At 38.9% G+C, this 27,458-nt stretch overlaps 1 protein-coding gene, 1 long non-coding RNA gene and 1 pseudogene across 2 annotated transcripts; 1 reads left to right on the forward strand and 2 right to left on the reverse strand.

Moving 5' to 3' along the window:
* Nucleotides 1-6,226: 6,226 nt before the first annotated feature.
* On the reverse strand, nucleotides 6,227-8,583 carry LOC148920473 (uncharacterized). The gene is made up of 3 exons (XR_016124767.1): nucleotides 8,388-8,583; nucleotides 8,213-8,261; nucleotides 6,227-6,283 (listed from the first exon to the last, which is right to left on the reverse strand). It is a non-coding gene; the product is annotated as an uncharacterized LOC148920473 (long non-coding RNA).
* A 1,012-nt stretch (nucleotides 8,584-9,595) lies between these two features.
* Nucleotides 9,596-14,392, forward strand: LOC148920474 (uncharacterized; annotated as a pseudogene).
* A 2,563-nt stretch (nucleotides 14,393-16,955) lies between these two features.
* LOC103322404 (putative E3 ubiquitin-protein ligase ARI7) lies at nucleotides 16,956-27,101 on the reverse strand. Its single transcript, XM_008224318.2, has 15 exons — nucleotides 26,586-27,101; nucleotides 24,505-24,629; nucleotides 24,071-24,176; nucleotides 23,859-23,949; nucleotides 23,309-23,481; nucleotides 22,408-22,512; nucleotides 22,226-22,314; nucleotides 20,625-20,732; nucleotides 20,332-20,422; nucleotides 20,126-20,215; nucleotides 19,663-19,710; nucleotides 18,688-18,759; nucleotides 18,445-18,544; nucleotides 18,231-18,357; nucleotides 16,956-17,528 (listed from the first exon to the last, which is right to left on the reverse strand). The coding sequence occupies exons 1-15, from the start codon at nucleotides 26,757-26,759 to the stop codon at nucleotides 17,270-17,272; spliced, it is 1,758 nt and encodes a 585-aa protein (XP_008222540.1). The 5' UTR covers nucleotides 26,760-27,101; the 3' UTR covers nucleotides 16,956-17,269.
* Between the last annotated feature and the right edge of the window lie 357 nt (nucleotides 27,102-27,458).

A 27,458-nucleotide genomic window follows, 5' to 3' on the forward strand; every position in this document is an offset into this window, starting at 1 on the left:
CTTCTATGTGTTCGACAAAAGTTTCATGAGAGAAAGGGGTTGATTTTAAAGAACAGAGACAGAGTGGGAGTAAGAGAAGAGAGATCTACATATATTTATACTTAGAGAGAGAGAGAGAGAGAGAGAGAGAGAGAGAGAGAGAGAGAGATTGAAGAGCGGGAATGGAAGCTTGCCCGCGACGATGTGAATTATTGGACGTTGCTGGGTATTGCACCTCATCCAGATGAATCAGAACATTTGTCGGACGTTGCATGGAATGAAGTGAATTCATCTGAACCGAGCGTTCACCATATGATGTGCTCCTTTCTGTTGAAGAGGTAAATTAAGCATGGTCTTGATCACTCTTTGCTGTTGAGTAGGAGAGAAATATAGAGCTGAGCGAGGACGAGAATAAGGCAATGGACCTAGTACTTTTCCTGCCCGCTGAGCTGAGGTTCGCCGAGAGGTTGCTAACACCCAAGAGGCTCAAGAAAGTCAGATTGTTGACTATGTCTTCAACTAAGAGATATGTATCGTAATCGTGCGTGTGGTGTTTTCGCTGGTGTTTTTTTTTTTTTTTTTCCATATCTAACCAAATTGCGTGCAGGGTGTTTATACCAAAATGAACAACCAATGAATACCAAACACGTGGAACAAACCAGGGCTACGAGTGCCTTCGGCACTCGCCTTCGTACCAGGCCTACCGATCGCAACATTAGGGCAGCCCCGCCGGATGCGTGGCGTCTCACAATTGACGCCCAGAGTCCCACATCGAAACTCTCAACAAATTGCACACCTCCCAAGGCCTATAAAAGAGGACACCCATCCCAGCTTGAAGGTAATCAATCGGGACTTACGGCATACGCCTATTGATCCGAAGTTCAAACTTGTTAAATCCGACTTACTTAAGCATCGAAGAGCCTTCGCCGGTACCACACCGGTGCCTAGGATTACCGTGCGCTTGCTTTCAGATCGCACACGCCATCAAGACATCCGATACCAAGAGACCTAATCACTAAGTTACGCGGGAAAGTAGCGAACCATTTTTCTACGTCAACACAGGGGATGAGGCTCGGCCCATGCTGAAAAGGATGGCATGTATGAAACCCATCCCCTCCTAACCGAGCAGATTTGAAATGGTGGATTGGACCGATTAAGTGGCATATGACAAGCCTCTAGGTCCCAGTGGTGGGTTTGACTATCAAGCGTTCACTCAAAGGGATCAAAGTGCAGTGGCCGACCTTCCATATCGTCGAGAGAGGGCTAAGAGGCGAGCCCAAGACCATATGGGTCAGGGTTCGGGAAAGAGGGGGAGTTGAGTCCTTTGGCGGCCCGATGGCCATGACATAGATGTGGGGACAACAAAAGCCTTGAGAGCTTTTAAGGGGCATGTGAGCAAATTCTAGGGCTGGCAATGAGATGGGTCGTGTCATGTTAAGTTAGTAAACCTATTAAGATTGCTCACCTAAACTTGACCTATTTAATAAAAGTGTCGTGTCAAGTTGACCCGCAAAACAATAGCAAATAGTAACTAGGGAGGTAAAAATGTAGACAAAAATAGAAGTAGAGAAAGAGATGACTATTCAAAGAATTTTTCATTATCACAATAATGTGAGAATTGGTTATGATGAAGAAAGATACGAGTAAATTACTAAAGACAAATAATAATAAAAAAACAAAGATCCACATCTCAAATTCACAAGGTCATCAAAAAAAAAAACTAAATTTTGATAATTTAATATAAAAATACTGATTTTTTGCCTCTATGTATGTATGAGATTGAGAAAGATAAATAAATAAAATTAGAAAAATTAAGAAAATTAAGAAGAAATGAAGATACGGGTTAGGGGGTTGGCAGGTATTACAAAGGTTGACATGACCTTTTTAATAAAGAGGTTACATAAGTATTTTAGTAGGTTGGCCGATTGACCCGAAATTCACCCGTTTTTTAAACGGGTAATGGCGGGTTGATCCGAAAATTTAATTGTGTGGGTTGACCCGGTAATTTTCCATACGGGTTTCGAGTCGTGTAACAGGTAGTATCAAAAATTGCCACCCCCTATTGACTTTTGACCCAAAAGCAAGAAACATTATAATTATCATGATCGCCAATGAAATTAACACATATTCACAACCCAGAGCAGGACCACTTGGGCTAGCAGCAATGAAGAAGAATTAAAAGAAATGGTGAAAAGAATGGTAAAAATGAAAGGCAAACATGAGATTCATATAGTCCTTCACTTTACCACACAAGAGTAATGGACTGGACACACTATCGTACCATAAAAATGCAAGCATAATAGACAGAACCTGCAGACACGCACATAGCCACATTTCACTTGGACGAAATCAATAGCACAATGTTTGATTACCGAAAAACATGAACATTACTAATTTTCTCATGAAGCAAACATAAAACAGAGCATTACCAGAAATTTTCATCTACATCTCAAAATTGATTCCCAAATGTACAAATAAATAAGGATAGAAAATTCTTATCTACTTGGGCTGTCAACCATTTGTACTGCAAAGTAAGAAAATAAGGAATTAGTTTTTGAACTGAAAGGAATTAGTTTGACAGCCTCTAACACACACACAGAGAACAACAGGAGAAAGAAATTATAGAATAGTACGGTAGGATAAATATTATACTGCAAAGTAAGCATGCGGTATGCTTGCAGCTGCGAAATAAAAGTTTGTGGAGATGAAACTGCACAACAAGCAAACACCAAAAAGTTCTTTAACATGCATACAAAAAGTACTAACCTTGTAAAGCTATTGAAACTGCACAACAAGCAAACACCAAAAGCAAAGATTCCTCTCTCTCTCTCTCTCTCTCTCTCTCTCTCTCTCTACAGGGAGCATCTTCCGGAGAGTCTTCAAATTTTAGCTAAATTCTAGCTAAAATAGCTAAAAAGCTATTAAAGCAAACCACTTAAAGGATGTTTCCTCTAGCAATGTTCTCTATTTTGGCTAATCTGAAATTTTTTATTATTATTTTCTCTTTCTCTTTCTCCCTCTTTCTCTTGCAAATCCAATATATTAAATAAAAAAAGTAGAAACCACCCAACCAACCTCCCAAATGTCTCTATCTCTCTTCCTTTTTCTCTCTCCTCCTAGCCAAATTCTCTCTCCTCCTTGCTAGATGTAGAGAGCCAAAAGTTGGTTCTCCAAAATAGAGAGCCAAGTAGGGAGTCTGCTAGAGGAGGATTTTCCTTCCTTTTAGCCAAAGTAGCTAGGGATGAGAGAATAGAGAGTCTGTTGGAGATACTCTAAGATGCACTCCTAAGCTTTATATTTTGTAGGTGAGAGCCTTGAGGTTTCTTACCCATAAAGAAAAATCCCAAAGCATATCTTTATCACTTCCATGAATCCACAAAATAGGATAGTCTTTGATTTGATCTTTTCTTCAAGTTTTTATCATAAATAACCAAAATTTACCTTATACTTTCATAAATGTTTCTTTCTACAAAAACTTTCAAATATAACAGAAATCTTACTTTGATAGACTCAAATGCCCAAAACCCTAAAAACCACCTAAAACTCAAAAGCCTTTTAAATTTCTGGGTTATGGTTCAAACAGGAATATGGTTTTAATCATTGCTGGTATTGTTACAGGGATTCTGGAGCATTTTAGGATTGTATGTTTAACAAAAGAAGCATAGTTTGATTGTAGTTCTTTAATAAAGTTTTGAGAAAGTCATGTTTAATTTGTTAAGCTATCCCAAATTCTGGGCTCTTCGACAAACTCATGCTTGTTAAAATTTAATGTTCCATTGAAATTTTTATGAGAAAGAATTATATGGTGTTGACGCTCGGCACACACCGAGCTCATCTGCCCAATAAAAGCACGACACGTAGGCCTCGTGCACTACACCTGAAGAAACGAGCAAATTGCCCACACCTCGGACTCCGAGCTGCCTTAGGAAATTCAAGAGGATGCAAATCAGCCACGTCGATGACAAGAACCCCTCTGACCGCCGACCAACCATACCTCATAAAGAGTGCCCACGTCCCTTCAAAAGCCAAGTGTGAACTGCTCATATCACCACCTCACCAGACGACGGATGCCGCAGTGCGCAACAGGCTACTCTGTCCATGTCGGCCCCCTAGTAGAAGTATGAAAGGGTCATCATGAGCAGAGGACGTGGACGAACCCCAACCACCCATCATTTGATAGATATGATGTGACACAAACAGCTCAACTCTGAGCCCAAGTGCCCGGCTTGTAAATTAGTTCATTTGGTTTCCCCTATAAATAGAGCAAAAGTTTTTGTAAAAATGGACGACAAATTGAGATCCCTTCTAGAAAAAGAGGAATGAGAAGAAAAGCCTTACCTCTTGCCACACTTTATTTTCCTCATTAAGCTTCTTTTCTCCTGGAATCACTTTAGAATAATTGTATCCCTATATGTCAACCACTTGAATATTTGTGGTTCAAACATATGGCATGTTATTCCAAAGAGACAATTAAATATTGAATTCTCACTGGTAGGCTAGTTTGAATATTTTGGTCATATTCTTCGAGAGTGGTTCATGTTCTAAATGGACTATTTACTGGGAATTTGGGATGTAATGCTCGGACTTTAGAGAAGTGCAAGTGCAAGGACCTTGACTTTCAGGGTTTATTTTGATTTTGTAAAAGAAAAGAAAAGCTTTTAGGATTTATTCAGAACACGATTTGTATGAAATTTCAAGGGTATTTTAAAAATGAAAAAATTATTATAAAAAAATTATATATTTTTTAAACAAGAAAGAGGTTGGATTTTGAGAAGGAAGTTTAAATAATTTAAATCAGGTATCTGAAAATTCTAGACATGCTTAATGAATCCCATAAAAAAAATTTATACATGCTCAGAGAGAGAGAGAGAGAGAGAGAGAGAGAGATGAGGGGGGAGGGGAGGGGTCCTGTGCGATGTGTTTTGGTGGCAAGTGGGGTGGGGGTGAGCGAGAAAGAGAGAGGTCTTTTTTTTCTCTCTTTGTTTTTCCTTGAAAATTGAAAGACTAAAATACCCTTTAAAATATATGGAAATTGGATGGTGTTATAATCAAATGACAAATCATGGATTTTGAAAAATTAAGATGACATTGCTCTTAAATTTTTCTTTAAGATGACATTGAAATTGAGGTATAAGTTCAGGTGACATTTCTACAAAAATCCCTTTATTTTATAAAAACTAACATTTATGAAAGTATAGGATAAATTTTGGCTATTTGTGATAAAAACTCATTTTCCTCACTTAGGAGCAACTGGCTAATCGAGTGAAAAACTTTTCTCTTTTATTCTCGACAGATTTGGTGCCTTAAATGGGTGCAAACTCAATAACGTTCTTACACTTTGTTGTCGAAACTAGCATTTTGAATATTGTCGAACCTAGCAATGTATTTTCTTGGTTCACAGTCCTCACCCAATTGTCTTTTATGAGCAATGCAATGCCTGTCACTAACTAAGACAAAACCCTACAAAGTGCTTCAGCAGGATGACATCAAATATACATTCACACCAGTTACAGTCCTTATTAAGTTCCTAATAACTTGAGATATGAGCAAATTCAACTTGGGAGCTTTCATTTTAAGACACTATATAGTTTACTGATTTAGAATATAGAAATACAATTTCATCTAATTAACTTGAGATTGAAACATATATACCTAGAGTCAGATGCACAAGTAGCAATACGGATGGCTTTCCAATGTGATGTAGATTTGGGCTACGAAGGAGTCTTAGTAAATGAAATTCAGGTTTTAGCTAATTCTTTTCATAGTTGTTTCGGTCAGTTTCGACCTTATTCTTGTAATCGCGCGGCTCATAGCCTTGCACGGTTTGCTCTTTCTATTTCGGATTTTATAGTTTGGATGGAAGATGGACCTGAATGGTTGTCTCCCATTCTCACTAATGATGTTATGCTTATTCCTTAATGAAATGTTATGATTTGTTTCTATAAAAAAAAAAGGCCAAAGACCAAAAAGTAGTACTAATTTTACAATAATGTAATTAAAAAACATCAAAATTACACACAATGCCCTCCTTTAAAAGCAAGCACACTATGCCACATGTCCACCTTCAGCAATCTCCCTTCCGGTCAGCTACCACCACCGCCGACCAGCTACCGCTGCCGTAGTTGGTCAACCACCACCATTTGCCGTCGGCCAGCCACCACAGCCACCGCGGTCAACCCCTTCCGGCCAGCTGCCACCACCACCGACCAGCCGCCGCCTACCGCCACAGCCCATCACCGGCAACCACGCCACCTATCGCGCCCATCACAGGCTGCTGCAGCCACCTACCGCCACCGCCCATCACCTTAAAAAAATAGAAGAATTTGTATCATTAAAGGGACTCGAACCTTGGAGGAAGCCTTACTCACAAACCACTATGCCAAACTTGTTTTTGTGATATCTATTCAATTACACAATATTTATATAAACAATCATTGATTTAAAAAAATAAAAATAAAATAAAATTATTTCAACACAGATTCATGCAAAAACTGTATTAAAAAAAAAAAAAACCAAAACCAAAACTACAAACAAAACACAAAAACAAAACCATCAAAAGGCCTCGTAGAAGAAGAATTACACAAGAAAATTGTCATGGCAAACAAACCAAAGAAAGAAAAGGCCAACACAAAACAAAAGATGAAAACAGAGAAAGGGAAAGCAAAAAAGGAAGCTGGAGAAGAAGAAGAGGAAGATGAGGTTGTTGATTACAACAATGATGTGGTCAACCTAATTTGAGAAAAGATTTGTTATATATCTCTACTGTCATATAATCTTATAACAAGATGCAACAAACGGAAATGGAACAAGAAATTGCACTGCAATTTCTGATCAAAAACTAAAACAAACGGAAACTACAACAAACTAAAACTGCAACGCAGTTTATGACAACATTTGCTCAAATTTGCAAAGAAACCAAAAGACAAAGCCATTATCAAAGTACTAAAACTAAGTTCAAAACACATTTAAGTCGATGAGCAGTTCTAGCATTCCCATATACTTGGAAAAATTATTCTAAAATTGAAATATAGAACAAGAAACTGCAATGCAGTTTCTGATATAAAAAAAATGCAACAAACAAAAACTTCAGTGTAGTTTATAAAAAAAAAATTGCCCAAAAGTGAAGAAACCCAAAGGCAAAGCCATGATCAAAGTACTAAAACTAAGTTCAAAACACATATAAGTAGATAAGCAATTGTAACATTCCCAGACTTGGAAAAATTATTCTAAAATCGAAATATGGAACAAGAAATTGCGCTGCAGTTTCTTATCAAAAATTGCAACAAACGGAAATTGCAGTGCATTTTATGACAAAACATCTACTCATATTTGCATAGAAACCAAAAGGCAAAGCCATGATTAAAGAACCAAAACTAAGTTCGAAGCACATTAAGTCGTAATATTCCCATAGACTTGCAAATATCATTCTAAAAGAGAAATATGGAACAAGAAACTGCATTGCAGTTTCTGATAAAAAAACTGCAACAAACAGAAACTACAATGCAGTTGAAGAAAAAAAATATGCTTAAATATGAAAAGAAACCAAAAGGCAAAGTCATGATCAAAGTACTAAAACTAAGTTCAATACACATATAAGTAGATGAACAGTTGTAACATTCTCATACACTTGGAAAAATTATTCTAATATCAAAATATGGAATAGGAAACTGCATTGCAGTTTCTGATATAAAAAAATGCACAAATAGAACTTCAGTGTAGTTTATGAAAAAATATATGCCCAAAAGTGAAAAGAAACCAAAAGGCAAAGGTATGATCAAAGTACTAAAACTAAGTTCAAAATACATATAAGTAGATGAGCAGTTGTAACATTCCCATAGACTTTGAAAAATTATTCTAAAATCAAAATATGGAACAGGAAACTACAATGTAGTTTCTTATCAAAAATTGCAACAAACGGAAATTGCAGTTTCTGATAAGAGCACATTAATCAGCATATTTGTATCTTCAATAGGCATAATAGGCCCAGCAAAGAATAAAGATTATGAATTTACATAAGAATTGGTCATTTTGAGATTCTCAACTTCAGAGATAGACAACAACGAACAATTGAGTTTCAAAATTCAGAAAGAATGTCACTTTGATGCATTCAACATATATATTACCATTGTGTTAATATAGGATTGGAAACTAAAGAAAAGAAATTATCCAAACAGACACAACAAAATTTATAATTGTAGGAATCAAAAAATCTATCCAGCCATCAAAAACTTACTGTGAGGGGCCATCATTTTAAAGTCAAATTGTTACCACCTGATTTGATCCTGAAACAAAAGACTCTAACATGTAAGCTACAAGCATAATTATACAATACCACATTCCAAGTTCAAGAAGAAACTGAAGAAAGGCCAAGAAGAACAAGCAAGATATATGAGCTAAGATAACCATACCCGTCATTAACAAAATTCCATGCAACTTGAGCAAGGGCACTATGAGCTACTTTGAATTTCTTTATTGCCTCAACCAGCGGTTTATATGGATGGTTTACATTAAGGTCAAAAGCAAGAGTTGCAAGAACAACCCTCTCTCCAAGTAAAATCAACTCTTTATGCTATTCATATACGTCCTGCATGATTGTTGCAAATGTGTGAGAATAGATAAATAATTGCATTATAAAGCAAACAATAAATTAAAATCAAATTTGGATAGTAGTTCTGGGATAAAAGAAACATTAAAATCAAAAAGGGAAAAATAAACATTAAAATAAAAAAATTTATTTATTTATAAGAATGAAATCCTTACGAGCTATAACATTAAGTTCACAACAAATTAGAGTGAAAACTGCATACCAACCTAGCAATTTAGAAAGCAGTGAACATGCAAGTGAAGACCAGAGAACGTGTATGTGAACTTTTTCAGCAAAAAAGAAGAAAGCCGAAATTTGACATTTTATTAAAACCAACTGACTTGCAAAGCATTCAGTGGATTCTCAGTTCTTGAATCACCAGTTTACTATTTAGGAAGTCAGAATTACCTTGTTGATTGTCAAGGTATCATCTGAAAATACGATAGATTTACTAATGAATCAACAATTCATCAATTATCTTGTGTAGCAAAAAAAAAGTGAATCAAATTATAAAATTCTTAAGTGGGAAGGATAAAATGAGCTATAGGCCAACAGCCTCTGCCTAGCATAGTGTCACGGCCCGCATGTTCAAGGCCCAACCCGTTGGATTGATCATGCTAGACCTCTTAGCCCACATGTCCAGATTCGTTGTATAGTAGTTGGTAGATTACAGTTGGTGACAGTAGTTGGTAGATATTGGTAGGTGACATTGTATCTTAGCCACCTATTGTGGTGGTAGGTGGGATAGGGATAGTATATAAGGGGGATGACACATTGTGTATCCTCACCTCACAACTTGTAAAGCATTTGAGTAGCAATACAAGCATATATTCTCCCAAACTCTGTTAAGCTTCTTACTGTCCTTGCTCTTGCAATTGTTCTTTACTTGGTTCGATCTTGTGTTGTAGGAAGGAGGCTGACTTAGCTTGTTCGAGAGGCGATCAAGTCTAAGGCCGCACGAAAGGAAGACTCCGAAAAAGTCATCCCGTGACAGTTGGTATCAGAGCGAAAGCTCGAATCATTCGAAGAAGCATGTCGAAGAGCGGATCCGATGTGGAGACTGATCTGTCCAAGGTCAATATGGATCGTGGGGGCAAATCAAATAGGGAACGATCTAGAGATGTTGTAGCCATGATGGAGAAGCGGCTTTCTAAGATGGAGATTGCCGTGGTCGAGTTCGATCAGCGACTCGAGGAGGACGTCCTTACGAAGAGTGGTTTCGAAGCTGTGGTGGATGAGCTTCAAGGCCAATTCCAAGGAGCCCTCAACTCCGCACTGGACAGCATGCGGCTAGATGTTCAAACCAAGATGGATCACTTCTTAGCGGAGCTTACTTCGCTTCGTGAGGAGGTGAAAGGAGATTGGGCTTTGTGCAAGGAAGCTGTCTTGAACAAGACCCGGACTCCGAAGGAACCAAAGGTGTTAGATTCTTTCAAGCCCAAATCCTATAATGGGAAGAGGGAGGCGAATGAGATAGACACATTTTTATGGAATATCGAGAGGTATTTCAAGTATCTGACGCTCGAGGATGATGAGCCCAAGATCAACACGGCAACGTTGTTTCTCACCGACAATGCTCTCATGTGGTGGCGTCGTCGATCTATGGAGATCGAACAAGGTACGTTTACACTTGAGACTTGGGATGAATTTAAGAAGGATATTATGTTGCATTTCTATCCAGAGAATGCCAAGTATGAGGCAAAGGAGAAGCTAAGATGGCTAAAGCAAACTGGGAACATGAAGGACTATGTCGCCATGTTCACCAACCTATTGTTCGAGGTGCCTAGCATGACGGATGAAGACAAGCTCATGTACTTCATGAGTGGCCTGCAGAATTGGGCCAAGTTGGAGTTACAAATGAGACATGTCCAAACCTTGTCAGAGGCAATTGCTGCAGCCGAGTCTCTTGTTGAGTTCAAGAAGAAGGATCAAGGCGACTCCAAGTTCAAAGGAAAGAAAGATAGCAGTGGATCCGGTGGGGGAGACAACAAGCCAAAAGAGGGTAGCAAGTCAGGAGACAAGTCTGACGGTCATAAGTCATCCAGGAGGAAGAATGACAAAGGTGACAAGGGGAAAGACAAGTCGAAACTAGCTTGCTACTTGTGCGATGGAGCGCACATGATGCGGGATTGTCCGCAGAAGAAAGCCTTGAATGCTATGAACCGAGAGAAGGAAGAGGAGGCCAACAGGGAAGCAGGAATGGGGCCATTCACCGTTTCAATGATGTGCAGGCCAAAGTCGCTCAACCACAGGTTCAAGCCAAAGGTGTGATGTTCGTCGATGCCATGGTGAATGGTAAGACAACTCATTGCCTGGTGGATACAGGTGCCTCGCACAACTTTATGTCCGTGCAGGAAGCAAAGAGACTTGGGTGTCGAGTCTCGAAGGAAGCAGGCAGTATGAAGACGGTGAATTCAACTGCCAAACCAATTGATGGAGTAGCTCGTGGTGTGGAGCTACACATTGCCACTTGGAAGGAAGTAGCTGACTTCTCTGTGATCTCAATGGATGACTACGATGTCGTGCTAGGAATGGAGTTCATGGACAAGGTAAAGGCGTTCCCGATTCCATTTTACAATATTATGTGCATTGTACAGGGTGGAACAATGCCATGCATGGTGCCAGTGGTGAGGCAACAAGGCGAGACGAAGCTTTTGTTAGCCATGCAATTTTCAAAGTCTTGGAAGAAGGGCGAACCGACATTCCTTGCAACTATGAAGATGGATATAGTTCAGAAGGAAGTCCAACCCGTCCCGAAAGCTGTGGAGGCAATCCTTAAGGAGCTTGCAGATGTCATGCCCAAGGAGTTGCCCAAAACCTTACCACCTAGGAGAGAGGTGGATCATGCCATTGAGTTGGAACTAGGTGCTAAACCCCCTGCCAAAGTGCCGTACCGGATGGCACCTCCTGAGTTGGAGGAATTGAGGAAGCAGTTGAAGCAGTTGTTGGACGCTAGGTACATCCAACCGTCCAAGGCCCCTTATGGTGCCCCAATTCTTTTTCAAAAAAGAGAGAAGGGACCCTGAGATTGTGCATTGACTACAGGGCGCTAAACAAGGTGACCATCAAAAACAAGTATCCAATCCCTTTGATTGCAGATTTGTTTGATCAGTTGGGAGGAGCTAGGTACTTCACCAAGTTGGACTTACGCTCTTGCGCTCAGGATACTATCAAGTGAGGATCGCACCGGGAGATGAACCAAAGACCGCATGTGTGACGAGATATGGGTCTTACGAGTTCCTTGTCATGTCGTTCGGCTTGACTAACGCCCCTGCAACCTTTTGCACTCTTATGAACAAGGTATTCCATCCTTTCTTGGACAAGTTTGTTGTGGTTTACATCGATGATATTGTGGTGTACAGCAATTCCCTATAGGAGTATCTTGAGCACTTGCAGAAAGTCTTCCAAGTTCTGAGGGAGAACGAGTTATATGTGAAGAGGGAGAAGTGCTCATTTGTCCAAGAAGAGGTAGAGTTCCTTGGTCACAAGATACGGGGAGGACAATTGCTCATGGAGGAGGGCAAGGTGCGAGCCATTCAAGAGTGGGAACCACCAACCAAGGTACCTGAGTTGCGGTCTTTCCTTGGGTTGGTCAACTACTAGTGCAGGTTCATCAAGGGATATTCAGCCATTGCCGCCCCCTTGACGGATTTGCTGAAGAAGAACAAGGCATGGGAGTGGACGCCCCGATGCCAGCATGCCTTCGATGAGTTGAAGAGGGCACTTATGGAGGAACCCGTGCTGAAACTTCCTAATCTTAGCAAACCGTTTGAGGTACACACTGATGCATCAGATTTTGCTATTGGTGGTATACTTATGCAGGATGGACACCCATTGGCTTTCGAGAGTCGGGAGCTCAATGACACGGAGCGGAGGTATACCGTTCAAGAGAAGGAGATGACAGCCGTAGTGCATTGCTTGCGGACTTGGAGGCACTACTTGTTGGGTTCTCAGTTCGTGGTCAAGACTGATAACGTTGTCACAAGCTACTTTCAGTCTCAACCGAAGTTGTCACCCAAGCAGGCTAGGTGGCAAGACTTCTTGGCGGAGTTCGACTACAAACTGGAGTACAAGCAAGGGAAGACGAATGTCGTTGCCGATGCCCTAAGCAGGAAGGCCGCACTTGCAGCTGTTGTACAACCACAGAGTTCTCTCATGCAGAGGATACGAGAAGGCCTGTTGCATGATCCCCAAGCCAAAAGTCTGTTGGAGCTTGTCAAAGATGGGAAGACAATGAGATTTTGGCTCGACGATGGCGTTCTTTATGCAACACGGAAGAGGATCTATGTTCCAAGGTGGGACAATCTGAGGCGAGAGCTACTGAAGGAGTGTCATGACTCGAAGTGGGCGGGACATCTAGGCACTCATCGGACGTTAGCCTTGATGAGTGAAGCTTACTATTGGCCACAGATGCGGGAGGATGTAGACTCATTCGTGCGGACTTGCCTTGTATGCCAACAAGACAAGACATTGCAGAAGAAGCCAGGTGGGTTGCTAGAGCCACTTCCTGTTCCAGCCAGACCATGGGAGAGTTTGTCCATAGACTTCATTGTGAGTCTACCCAAGTCAGAAGGGTGTGGCTCAATTTTGGTGGTGGTCGACAAGTTCACCAAGTATGCTACCTTCATCCCTGCACTAGCGGACTGCAATGCGGAGGAAGCTGCACGCTTGTTTCTAAAGCATTTGGTGAAGTATTGGGGAATTCCCAAGAGTATTATCAGTGACCGCGACACTCGCTTTCTTGGTAAACTTTGGACGGAGCTCTTGAGCTACTTGGCTCACAGTTGAACTTCTCTACCAGCTTTCACCCACAGACAGATGGTCAGACGGAACGGGTGACTGCATTGTTGGAGCTATACTTGAGGCACTATGTGAGTGCCAACCAGCGAGATTGGGCAAAGTTGTTGGATGTTGCTCAATTCTCATACAACTTGCAGCGGTCGGAGTCAACAGGGTCAAGTCCTTTCGAGTTGGCAACAAGACAACAACCTATGACACCGAACACAGTGGTGTCAGGCTACACGGGGAGTAGCCCAGCTGCATACAAGACAGCCAAGGAGTGGCAGGAGACTAATGAGCTGGCTCGGGCTCAATTGGAGAAGGCAACTCGGAAGATGAAGAAATAGGCGGACAAGCATAGGCGAGATGTTGTGTTCCAACCAGGTGATATGGTCTTTGTGAAGCTCAACCCCTCTCAACACAAGTCCACTAGAAAGTTACACAAGGCGTTGTTGAGGAGATATGAGGGCCCATTTCCTATCATCCGATCAGTGGGAAGATCTGCTTACCGTGTGGAACTACCACCCCGATTAAAGATTCATCCGGTGTTCCACGTGAGCAATCTCAAGCCCTACCACGCCGACCCAGAGGAGCCAAGTCGTGGAGAATCTCAACGAGCTCCACCTTTGATGATGACTTCATTTGACAAGGAGGTTGAGTGCATCATGGCCAAGCGAGAGGTGCGACGCAAGGGTGTACCGAGGTACTTTGAGTACTTTGTCAAATGGAAGGGCCTGCCAGAGTCCGAAAGCAACTGGGAGAAAGAAGAGTCTTTGTGGAAGTACAAAGACATCATCGAAGCATTCGAACGAGAAGGATCTACCACGGCGACGAGGACGTCACCGGATTAGGTGGGGGAGAATGTCACGGCCCGCATGTTCAAGGCCCAACCCGTTGGATTGATCATGCTAGACCTCTTAGCCCACATGTCCAGATTCGTTGTATAGTAGTTGGTAGACTACAGTTGGTGACAGTAGTTGGATAGATGTTGGTAGGTAACATTGTATCTTAGTCACCTATTGTGGTGATAGGTGGGATAGGGATAGTATATAAGGGGGATGACACATTGTGTATCCTCACCTCACAACTTGTAAAGCATTTGAGTAGCAATACAAGTATATATTCTCCCAAACTCTGTTAAGCATTCTTACTGTTCTTGGTCTTGCAATTGTTCTTTGCTTGGTTCGATCTTGTGTTGTAGGAAGGAGGCTGACTTAGCTTGTTCGAGAGGCGATCAAGTCTAAGGCCGCACGGAAGGAAGACTCCGAAAAAGTCATCCCGTGACAATAGGCTAATCAGCCTTCAGGGGTGCACTCAATAACTGGATTTTCTTACTTGAAAAGATCTAACGATAATTGAATAGGAATAGAGCAAAGGAAACATGAGTACCTGAAGGCTGCATAACAGTTTAATAGAATTTAGTCAATAAAATAAAACATCTTCCCTTTTTCTTTGATACGAATCATTTTCCCAATTAATTTCACCTTAATCGTTTGTGGGATAGGAAACTTAACAATTCTACAAATGAAAGTTCAACAATACACACTGAGGGTTCACCCAACATTACAATTGCAAAAAAGCAACATAATCTTTAAAACACTACAATCGTGGCCAAGAAGCAAATCGTTATTAGAGTTCAGATAGGGTTTTGACGTACCAAGAATGAGATCAAATAGGGTTGACTGGTCATTGTGCTTGGCGCCGATCTTGAACTCAGCAAGATAGCGATCGTAATGCTCTTCATCTTGAGCCATAAGACCTTGGAGTTGCCGGCGAAGGTTGAAGGGATGAGCAGCTTGAGAATTCCATCGCAGGTGAAGGCTGTGGTTGTCGTTGCTGCAGAGAGAGAGCGTGAGAGAGAGATCTAATCTAATAAAAAAAGAAACCAACGAATCTTGTAAACAAAAAGGGTATAATTGTCTTTTCAATGATTAATATAAGGTGGGCCAACGAATCTGTGCCTCCTCTTTGGCCAAATCCAAAACAAAATTTCATTCATAGGTATTAAAACCCAAACAGAAATATTGTTTATCTCAACTACTAATTAGTAAAGATAGTTATGTCTAATACCTAATTTTTCTATTCGACTTTGGGTAGTCATAAAATTATTTTGATGCAACAATGTTGGAGGAGGAATTCAACAAAAGACCATCTATAGTTCAATATTGAGCTATACAAGTTCTTTGTTATTAACTGAAACTAAAATCCTTATTCGATGTATGAATTACCAGGAGAAGAATTTCAGTAACATAAGCTCCAGGTGATCGCAGCACTGGGTCTAGATTTTCTCCACTCTGTTTTCGAACTTAGTTCTTCTACGATCTTCCTCAGGATCCAAAAGCTGGAAGAATTCCATTTACATCCCCGAACAAATCTTTGTCAACATCCTAGTACGACTACTACTATATTCCCTTCTTTGGGTCGTGTTTTTGCAAGTTATGGAGTCATTTGACCCTCTCCCCCACCATGAGCTGAAGGTGGGAGAGAGGTTCATTTGACCCTCTCTCCCTACTGGTAGTTCCATTTACAAGATGGCATAGATCACCGTCGAGTGTGTCCCCACCCTAATAGGGGGAGATTTTTGGGGAAAATCAAAGGTGGGTACGAGAATACCCAAATTTTATAAATCCCCAGTCGGGACTGGGAAATATCAAAGTGACTTTTGAGTCAGGAAAAGGCGAGGGCAGTCATGCTGATAAGAAGGGTTTGAACATTGGGGAAGTTTCATAGTGACTAGGCCACAATTTTGAGTAGTTAGAGTTCGATTGTTGTAGCACGAAGGCTGGATTTCATTTATGTTTCTCTTGTGGCAGTCATGGGGATATGCAGCTGTTAAATGAGAACAATTTTGAGGGCAGTTATGATGATGAGTTTGAGCATGAAAATAATGTAAAACGTTGAAGCCAGATAGGGCGATGATGATGACACAACACTGGCGAATTATGAATCAATTAGTCAACCTTCCTTTCTTGACTCGGATTACTTTTTTCATGATTCAGTTGTATCATGTTACCATCTAAAGGTCAAGCAATTAAATCTTGGGAGTTTCACTAAAACACCCAAAATGGAGGTTGAAATTATAAAAAAACTCAACACCCAAAACACTTTATAAACACACCCAAAACCCATCATTATACACACTCAAAACCCATTTATAAACACACCCAAAAAGTTGATTTTGGGGTTGATTTTGGGTGTGTTTCTATGTTTAAATAGTGCTTGGGTTTTTTTATAAATACATATCTAGGATTGGGTTTATTTATAAATTTGTATTAAATCTTCTGGTTTTCGACAATTTTGCTGAATTGGGATAGAGAGGAGAATTAAGGTTTCAAAGGGAATGCAGAGAGCTGGGTAGGTCGTTTTAGAGGACCATTTCAAAAATTACTTTCGTTTGGTTTTCTTGCCAAAACTAAAAAATAAAACTGAGAAAACTGCACCCAACCGGACTGGACAATAAGGTTCAGCTCGGTTTTCTGGTTTTGCAGTTCAAATTGTCCAACCCTACCTTCAAATAGACTGCCTTCACATAGCGCGCCGCAAGGTTGGTTCAAGAATAGATCCAAACAAAAACATTATTAAATTCGATACTACAGTATGACAAACGAGCATATTTGCATTCACAACAGACAACTATAATATATGATAATCAAACAATAGGTAACAAAAGCAGGTCATAGAACCCCGAATTCGTAAGGACATCGATATTATATACAGTGAATAATAATCACATGTTTCCACCAAAACACAAGAATACCAAGAGGCAAACCTACTTTTTCCCCTAACAAATCTGTCTTCATTTTTTTTCCTTTGATTTTACACCTTATCATTTTCATACCAAGAGAGCCACTTCCATTATACTCTTGTTCTCAACTTGCCTGGAGTTAATTTTAACTACAAGGGCAGAGATCAGGAAGCAAAGAATATTCACCGTCGCTGGTGGTGGCACATGTGACATGTGGTAGACTGCTTCGAATTTGCATACGTACAGTACTCACAGGTCCACATACCTGCGCTGTCTATATTTTTGCTGGAGCCACCGGCTCGACCCTTTCCCTTTCCACCTTTCGCTTTGCTGCTTCCTCCATTTTTTGAGCTTGACCCACTGCAAGCTGCTTGAGAGTCCACATCTGATAGGCCATTCTCTAATGCACTTACCAGGTTCTCAAAGTAATTTTTAGTCACCCTGTCACAGTAGAGCAAATGGATGAGAAGATTCAATAAGGCAATGCATTGAACTCAACTGACTCGAAGGCCCAGACTGGTAATTGCACATCACAAGAAAAGGGTATATGGATGAGTGTGCCTGTGAAACATTCCTAGTATAACTTAATCACACATTGCTAGAATGTCAATGATGCAACACAATTACAGATCTATTCTAGAAAACTAAAAATCCCACAAATTAATACTTGATAAATAACCTGATTTACTATTTTGTCATCAGTCAGTAAAATACGTTCTTCCATGCTTACTCCTGTCCTTTTCTCATCCCCCAATTGGAGACTTGTTTTATTCGCAGTTCCTATACTAACGAACCATTCACTCTATTTTCCTTCACTGCATTTGCTTTACTTATCATTTTGCATTCAGTGGTAAAAGCAAACTTGGAAGTGATCAAGGAAACACACACACACATATACACAAACATCACAGGAAATATCAAGTGTGGACTATGAGGCCTTTGTACTGCCTGGGGTCTGGCAGTGTCTGTGAGAGTCAACAAGCAGTGCAATACAGACACAGAGCCACACTGCAAAAGTTCATAACATATGTTTGTACATATATATGTACATGTATGTGTGTGTGTGTGTGTGTGTATATAATGGTTAACCACACGTGTGGTTAACTGTATCAGAGAGTTGCTCTATATTTATAAAGTGTCTACCCGGTCAGTCCAGCTAGCTTTGTGTGGAAATCAATAAATTCTTTCGATGGGCCATCTGCACTAAGGAATTGCTGTAGCTCCTTCTCTGCACACTGATGAAGCCTTTCCAAACCAGATTCTGCCTCACCTGAATAAAAAGCAGAATTGCATATTTCATAAAACACAAAAGACAATTCCTAACTAGTTGCCACTAATATACACACACAGTTTATACCTTGCAAGTACTCAAAAAATTGCCTCTTTGCATGCTCCTGCTCAGGCAGGTAATACCCATAAGCATAAGTCCATTTCAGCACTCTCCTACACTCAACAATCTACGAACACGGAAGACAGGCAAAACATAATTTGTCAGCATGTCATAGCAAAACAATAATTTCACGTTCACTAGAATAAGTCCTTCCATATCTTTCAAAGAAAATAAATCTTTATATATCTCATAAATATGATAGTAGTTCACCTGCTGCCAGGCATCAGTTATGAACTTGAGCTGAGACTCAGGTTCGCGCTGTATGTCACTAAGCTTCTCCATCTGAGAAAAAAATAGCCAGTATATCAATAAAGTAAATACAGAGCACTTCATACAATTCCATGATAGCTAGGAAAGTAAGACAGGTACGATGAAAACAGACAATCCTACCAAACATCTTGTAGCAATCACACTATTTTTATTTCAATAACACAAAATATTTTCTTTTCTTTTTTTGTAACTGAAGAAACACAAGAAGTAAAAGTTTCTTGGACAAGAAGTCCATAAAATAATCCACCCAAAACTTCCCCAAATCAAGATAAAGAACAACAAAAAGGGTTTAGGAATCCTAGTCAGATGAGGCTTGTAAGCCACTGCCTATTCTCTATTGATAGGCTAATTGGGAGCTCTTAAAAAATAAATAAACAAAAAGAAACGCACGAGTAGAGAGCCAAACGAGTGATAAGAGAACTAGGGCGTGTGGATTAGCATAGGGATTTATAAAATGATGCCTTTGCTAACTTCTTATAATGACTAGTAACAGTATGCTTGTTGGTATACAAAATTTTTTTGTGAGGCCAATTTTTTAATTGACTCCGTCAAAGCTATCAGTTCACATGAAGGGGTTACTGTACAACCACTACTACACCTCTATATTCTGAAATCTAAAGGTCTAAAGTGATAACACAAAAAACTTCATGTTCATGTTGTTAACGCTAAACTAAAGTTAATTTGTAGCATTGCATCTATGTATAAAATTCAAAATCTGCAAAAGTTCTAAATATGGTTTTAGTTCTACAATACGGTAGAAAGATGAGTACTAAGATCATATATGTTTTGAACACAATTATTATCAGCAATTCCATTGAAGAATGAACATAGCAAACACATGAACCCCTGTCTCTATGTATAAAGAATATGTATGTACGTAAGCATGTACGAATTTCTGCAAGGACAGATACTTACATGCACAGTACGCATTTGATGCAAATCTGCAAGAGCTTTTTGCCTCGACTGCCAAGGAAGTACAAAAAGATTTTAGTGAATAATTAAAGAAGAATAATATAGCTCTACCAAAAGCAACATTAAGGCTTAGACAATTAAATCCAAGAAACAGAAGACCAATGCACAGAAAAATCTTGACTACAAATCCAGGAGGTTTCCAGCCTTTATTTCGATGCAAACCATGCAAAAAGTCATGCACAGGTGTTGTCCACCTGCCTAACATATTCTATGAAAATCGTAATAAAACACAGCGAGTATTGAAAGAAATTGTCAAGAACTAAGCTTTCAGAACATTAGGCTCTTCATTGGCCATTACCCAGCCAGATACATGCCAGGGAACTATAACAGTATGAAAAGAAACGCATGAATTCAAAGCATAGCAGAACAAACACAGCAGAAAATTTGAAAAGAGAATTCTGAATACCAATTGATTGCTAGCCCAACGTTCATAATAATGAGTGTATCTCTCCAGAGAATTCTTTGCCATTTCTCTTCTTCTCTCAGTTTCATCATACTACAAACAACAATACAAACTCTTATGAACAGAAGAAAAAGAAAACTAGTCTTCCAAAAGGCAAATAAGAAGAACAAATTCTCAGAACCAGCAAAAAGAAACTGTAAAATCCTTACAACTCCCTCTTGCTTAGCTGCTTCATAGCGGTTACAAGCATAGAAACCACCTGTCCTCTCACCATGATCTGACCATGCACCAAGGCACAGCCTACATGATACATATAATTCATTTAGAACCAGATAACAAAACTTAACAGTATAAGAACATAAGCAAAAGAAAAGTTCCCTCCAACAATATTTCTATTCTCAATCTGAATGATACAATGCTATTCTTCATTAATCAGATATGTTTTCAAACAACTATCACTTTCCATGAAAGGAAATAAAAAAAATGGAAGCAGGAAGCATACCAGCAAAATTCAAATTTGCAAGGTGGTGTGCACGTCATGTGCATGCACCCTTGGTTTTTTTCAATAGGTCGCTTACACTTTGGACATGGCTTGGAATTCGCTAGTATCCTGAGTGCCATCAACAAAAGTTACGACAGAACAACAGATTTATGAAGTAACAAGAATCCACTCAATTCTCATAAATATGTTAAGAAACGGTTGTCCTTAAGAGTGTATCACAAATTACTGGACACCAATCATGCTTGCACTTTGCACAACTTGATTCAACATTATTCATGAATATACATTCATACTTTTTCATATACCCTATGAATGCAATTTTTTTTTTTTTAAAAGCCACCAAGAAAAAGATTACTGGACACTGATCATGCTTGCACTTTGCACCACTTAATTCAACATTATTAATGAATATACATTCGTACTTTTTCATATACCCTATTAATGCAATTCAAAAAAAACAAAAATAAAAATCCACCAAGAAAAAGATTACTAATACTAATAAATAAAAATAACAATAAAAATAAATCTGTTACCTTGAAAAAAAATAATAATAATATTAATATGAATAATAGCTAAAGAATGAGTACTCTAATTTCAAATCCTATTAACAAGCTAGTTTACTTTAATCTGCCGCAACCTGCCATAATCAAATAGTCAAATACTTCTCAGTGGCCTTTACATGCATATCCAATATTTCAAAAAAGAATCCAAATCTTCAAAACAAAATTTCAATGTCCACCTTAAAAAATGACGGAATCAGTCCACTGACTGTAACAGTGTTCAAAGACTCGACAAAAATAAATTATGTTCAAATGGGCCCCAATTCTCAACATGCAAACACTGCATGGATTGGTTTTACAAAGTTGTTTCATGTGCCACTAGTCAAAGACCATGCAGGAAGACTTAATGATAGATATGACAAAACCCGTAGGAACAAACTACAAGAGAAAAACTTTGATAGGTCTTCAGATGCTAGACACATTAACCTATGTAAACACATGTACCCCACACCATGTGATAAAGCCTATTTTTTATCAAAGAAAAATTAGTCTGAAGAAGTGAAATAAAGAAACCACTACAGTAGCTAATAAGGTTCATGCAAACATCCTTTTCCTCATGAGACAGAAACTTTTCCAAATGCAACAAAAGGTAGGGTTTTCCACCATACTGCATTCCCAAAAATTTCAGGCCGCACATGGTTTACTTCCTTAACTTTACCCCAGGAATAATGAAAGAGTTCACTTGAAAAAGGTATATAGAAGATAATCACATCAAATCTCATTGCAGGTCAAAAGCAGTTGCAGTGATCAACACAGTACACCAAAATAAATAAAAATATAAGGATGTAGTTGATGAAGACAAAGGTTAGAGAGACTTCATGGAGAAAAACAACAGTACACCCCAATTGATAGGCACACAATAAAGCAGTACGCTAGTCAGTTACCAACTATAAATTGCTTAAAAAGAATGCAGCATAAAACATACGATGCAAACAATCAGAAAGCCAATAAAGTTCGTTTCTTCTCAAAAAAAAAAAAAAAGAGAAATCCACGATGTGAACCCACAAGGTAGAATTTCAGATGCCAAAAGAAAATACAAACCAGTTCATGTTTTCAGACTCAGCACTGTTCTTCATAATCCATTTTGACACAGTGCTACAGTCCACAGGACGATGAGCTTCCTCCGTACACTGCAGACCCAAAACAAACCGTGACTCATCTGGAATATACAAGTTTTCGCTAAGGCATCAATCAAATACTAAAAATTACAATAAATAACTTACATTCCAGCAAAAGCCGTAGGAGCAGAGGCAAGAAACATCATAATTTTCATCATCACCAACAAAATTAACAGCATATTCACAACCCGGAGCAGGACACCACTTGGTCTAGCAACAAGAAGAAGAATTAAAAGAAAAGGTGAGAAGAATGGTAAATATCAAAGGAAAACATGATATTCATATAGTCCTTCACTCCACCACACATGAATAATGGACTGGACACACCATCGTACCATAAAAATGCAAGCGTAATAGACAGAACATGCCACACAGCCAAACACACACAAGGAGTAATTGAAAGGAAAGAAAACATTAACTCATTTCTCCAATTGAGTATAAGAATTGAAATCATCAATCTTCACACATACTGAGAACCACACAGAGGTATCAACATTTTTAATATGACTCTTTTATCATGATAACATAGTATTCCAAGCCAAAAGACAGTAATAATTAGAGATGAACACTTCAAAAAGTTGATCTATTAAGATGTTCTTGATGATACTATTATGAAAAATATAACCTTGCAAGGACGTTTATGAATGTTTATATTGTCAACAATCAAAATTATTTCAAATCTTGCATAGAAGAAGACAGTTTCAGATTTATTGTACAACTTTAGGTTTTCATTTATCTGTTCATCTCTATATACACACAACCTTTATAAAAAATAAAAAATAAAACTGCTTTTGAAACTTTTATAAACTTAAAACTACAGCTAAAGAAGTGAAAGAAACACAGGCAAGACAATACAAAAACTCCACATCACTCCTCTAGACTTATGAAATTTCAAAGAATATACAAAAGTACTCCAACTTTTGGTCGTCTAATACTAGTAATATGAAGTCCACAGAATTAAAGGCTGATTAATGCTCCATATATCATAATCAATTGTAACATATACCTTCTTGTTGTCTTCTATATAAGACCGAAGAAGGTACTGAGAGTACTTCCGGTTATCTTCATCAGAGACCAACATAGTGATCATGTCTTGACCGACAGCAGCACCACAAGATGGATCAGGACATCTCAGTATTAAACATCCAGGACCATCGCTAATGGATGTTCTAATGTAGCCTATGACAAGAAGAACAAAACAATCATATCCTGAAAACCATAAAGCATGGCAATGGAAAGAAAGAAAAATAATCATAACAAGAAACACATTAGCATGGGATTAAAAATACTATGGTTGTTCAGAAAATGGTGGAAAGAATGGCAAAAAAGTAGTTGTAAGAAATAATTTTTTTATACAAAATAATCGGTGTTACTTTTTGTGGAGGGGGAGGGGGGTTAAGGGAAATTTTCTAAAACTAAACAACTAAAGACAGCTTAAAACGTGAAGGAGACTTGCAATTCCAAGGTCACATTCTACATATTCAGAGCTTAAGATGCAAGTTTCTTGTATCTCAGTCAGAAACTAGGTTTTTAAAATAATAGCATATGTAACAAACCTTCCCAGCATGCACAACAGAAAGGATGACCACAAGCAGCTGATCTGATGCTACCGCGGTGAAAGGCTTCAAAACAGATCCCACAGGTAAGCTGCACAACAAGAATTTTAGTTATTATGATGGTGTACAAAGACACGAACAGATAAAAAACAAAACAGTTACTAGAAAGAAAAAAAAAACTCTAATTTCCAAATGCTTATATTACAGCTTACTTCTCTTGAGCTGGGGAGCTGAATCACTGGCTTTTTTAACAAGCCAAAAGTTTTTCGCACTTTATCTTCATCAGCAAACCATGCTTCATGCACTTCACTAACACTCCTGCCATACCAAACCTTTTTCAGATAAATAACTTACAAAAGAGGGGGAGAAGGTGACATCAATGGTACTATCAATTTCAGAAACTCTTATTTTCTTTTCAACCAAAGAGTGATGATGTGCTATATAGAATGGGACGAAGTTTTACCCTCCCTCTTTTGGAGAGAGGGTACCAATTGGCTAGGATCACCTGTAATAGTTCACATGTTAGCGTATTCACTCCGAACACAACATAAAGTTCTAAAGAACTGTTCAATTAAAAATCACAACTCTACATATCATGAGAAACTAAGCATATAAAAAGAGATAAATGAGCAAACAAATGTAATACCAATTATAGTAACGAAGTAAAATGCTTGAAGCAGCTCTTGATATGGAAAGCACAGTAGATACACTTGTAATATCTTCTTCCTGACGCTGCTTTATATCTGATTCCTTCAAGATGATAAAATTATTCTGTAGAAGAAAAAAAAGGACAAACATTTCACTTAGATGAAATCAATAAGAGCACTATAAATAAGCAACAGAACCACAGCTCCACCACAACTTGATTTCAAGTTTACATGATATGCACATAAAAGCTCCTCAAATTGAATGGACAAATCTCTTCCAACTACAAGATTTTATATTCAATTTCATATTGCATACATACACACCTGAAAAAGTGGTCCCGTGGAAACAATGAAGTAAGAATTCAGTTCATCAAGAATGCCTCTTGTTCCAGAGACAAAAGACTTCAGCATGAGGCGGACAAAGTGGATTCAAGAATGCTTAAAATTTGTAAATCTCCCAGTAATTATCTTAAGACAAGGCAACCACTTTTTGTTCTCTTTACTGGCGTTGCAGGGTTAAATGGTATCAATTGGGGAGGATGAGCTGATATTCTATTGACTATTAGTAGTGAAAATCATTTTGTGTTTTATCAGGATTGGAGGTTAATTGGCTAAGAGTTCAATTGCGTGGATTATTCACAATATAATAAATTGGAATAGTCAGCAAATAGTTCGGGTGTAGAGTAGGGGTCTGGCCTTTAAATTATGTGTCTATCACTGGGTGGAGAGCCTTGAGTGGTGGGAAGCTTACAATAGTGCAGTATATTTTGGACAGCTTATCAACTTATTATTCGTCTCTTTCTAAAATCATGGAGGGGTAGGATTGATTATTAATTTCTCCTTTTTCCTAATATTTAAGTTATCGGCTTCCTTTCTACTTGCCGGTTATTTAAAGGGGCAAGAGAACCAATTCTTAAAGGAGAAACAGCAATAGCGCTACAACCTCAAATTGCTCAACTAAATCATTGGCAACACTAAAGCATATTGTGTCTTACCATGTTATCAAAAAGCTGCAACCAACTTAAAGATAAGCAACCAGATAAAACTACATACACTAGCTACTTGTCAAGCAAAGGTTTCTCTACTTCGTTGGTAACACAAACCTATGTATAGATTCATCGCAGAAACTAGACAAGTTACAATAATAAATCATTAGAACTGACATAAACAATTATGTGAAATCTTGGAGGACAAAAATACCAAAATTATTATTATATCTACTGCAAGCGATGGAGCACAAATGCAGCTCCCCGATCTTTCTTTTTCCCTTGATGAGAAACAATACTTTCATTGAAAAACAATATTTGAAATTACACAGAAAGGGGACAAAAGCAGCTCCCAAATCAGAATGAAGGACCAAAAGAAAAGAAATATATTTAAATTTACCAGTTAGTGAAGCCCAAAAAATAAAACCCTGCAACCTAAACATTCAAATAAGACCTATGCTAAATCCCCCTCATCCCTATTCCATCAAAGCCAACTGCTCAGTCTCATGCTAGGTCCAAAGTCAGAATTAAATCTGTATCAACTACCTAAGCCCAAACAATGAAAAGTATACACCATTTGCGGGAAGGAAAAAGGCATTCAGAAGTTGCTATCAATATTACTCAGTCGTATGACAACCTGAAGGATAGCGACCAAGAGAATCATATAGGTAATTTTTTTCAGCTTTCCTCTACTACTCTACAAAGCCAACCGACAGACAAAAGTATCCTTACTCAAGCTCAGAAGTACAAACACAGGTTACTTCAGCTCAACTGGGCAAAAGTTATCACAGTTTAGTCAAGGGTTAAACAGGCAAGACTTAATCTTTAGTTTATATTGTTAGCTTAACTAAGCTGCGGACTCCAACTTTAAACAAAAAGAAAGAAAATTCAGAACCCAATTCCCATTAGTTTTGCATTAGTTTCCCATTAGTTTCCTATAATCACAAAACCCAAACGATCAAAGCATCTAATTTTCTTACCTAACCATTCCAAAGCTTTTTCAGCTCGCAAACAGAGCAAAAAGCAAACAAATTTCAATAAATTCACAAATTTTGCAAGAACATTCAGACAGAAAACGACATTGTCGGACAAACCTCAGCTCGACTAGCCTCGATCCTCTTGATTCCCTCATTATCCTCGCCGAAATCGACATCGACGTCGTCGTCGCTGCCGTAGTAGTCCATGCCCATCTCGTCGCTGTAAAAGCCCTCGTCGTCATCCATGGACTCGACGTCGTTGGCGTCGTGCATATCGTCCTCGGAGTCCATCGTCCCAAACAAACCCTAAGGGCGGGAGGAGTATTTGGCTGGCGAGAAAGCGAGGAGAGTCGGTGCAAAACTGAACAGGAAATCGGAGAATCACAGGGTAATTTGCCGGTTTTAAGTTACTAATTGATCAAATAAAAAAGATATTTTTTTCTCCACCCTCTTCTCTCTCTGTATCTATCTGTCTGCCTGCCCTGCTTTGGATATTTATATAAAAATATTTTTAAAGCAAAACTACAGAAGAAGAAGGAGAGCGAGACGGAGTTGAAGAAGGAAAGCGTTGAGTGCGTGAGTCTGACGTCAGAACAGAGTTGTGTTGACAACAGGAGAGAGAGAGAGAGAGATAATAGGACTAGGAAGGGGGCGTTCTATTATCAACCCTCATTTGCTGACTACTCCCTATTCTACACGAAAATTCTATACCGACCCTTTATTTGCCGACTACACCCCATCAAGGCAGGCACCATCCAATTCAATTCGGTTTCCTCTCGAATTGGAACAGAAACTGTAACTTACATACAGTCTAATTCGGTTCAATTTTTATAGAAAGTGTCTAAAAGAATCATACTAAACTGGACCTGTGCAATTCCAGTTCAGTTTGGCCGATTTTTCGGTTTGGAAAGAAAAATATTAAGATGTGAAAAAGAATAAAATATGATGTATAGAAAAATAGAAAGAAGAGAAAAACATGTACAATTGATC

Source organism: Prunus mume, linkage group LG2, assembly GCF_029339155.1.
Source record: "Prunus mume cultivar Tortuosa linkage group LG2, ASM2933915v1, whole genome shotgun sequence".
Lineage (NCBI taxonomy): Eukaryota > Viridiplantae > Streptophyta > Magnoliopsida > Rosales > Rosaceae > Prunus > Prunus mume.

What these genes read in the sequence shown, in the direction of transcription:
- LOC103322404 (XM_008224318.2), bottom strand. Translation starts at nt 26,759, where the DNA reads ATGGACTCCGAGGACGATATGCACGACGCCAACGACGTCGAGTCCATG. An exon ending in CCTACGGCTTTTGCTGGAAT is followed by an intron (nt 22,315 to 22,407) that starts GTAAGTTATTTA and finishes TTGGGTCTGCAG; the next exon opens with TGTACGGAGGAAGCTCATCG. An exon ending in ATCAAATGCGTACTGTGCAT is followed by an intron (nt 18,760 to 19,662) that starts GTAAGTATCTGT and finishes TTTTTTTCTCAG; the next exon opens with ATGGAGAAGCTTAGTGACAT.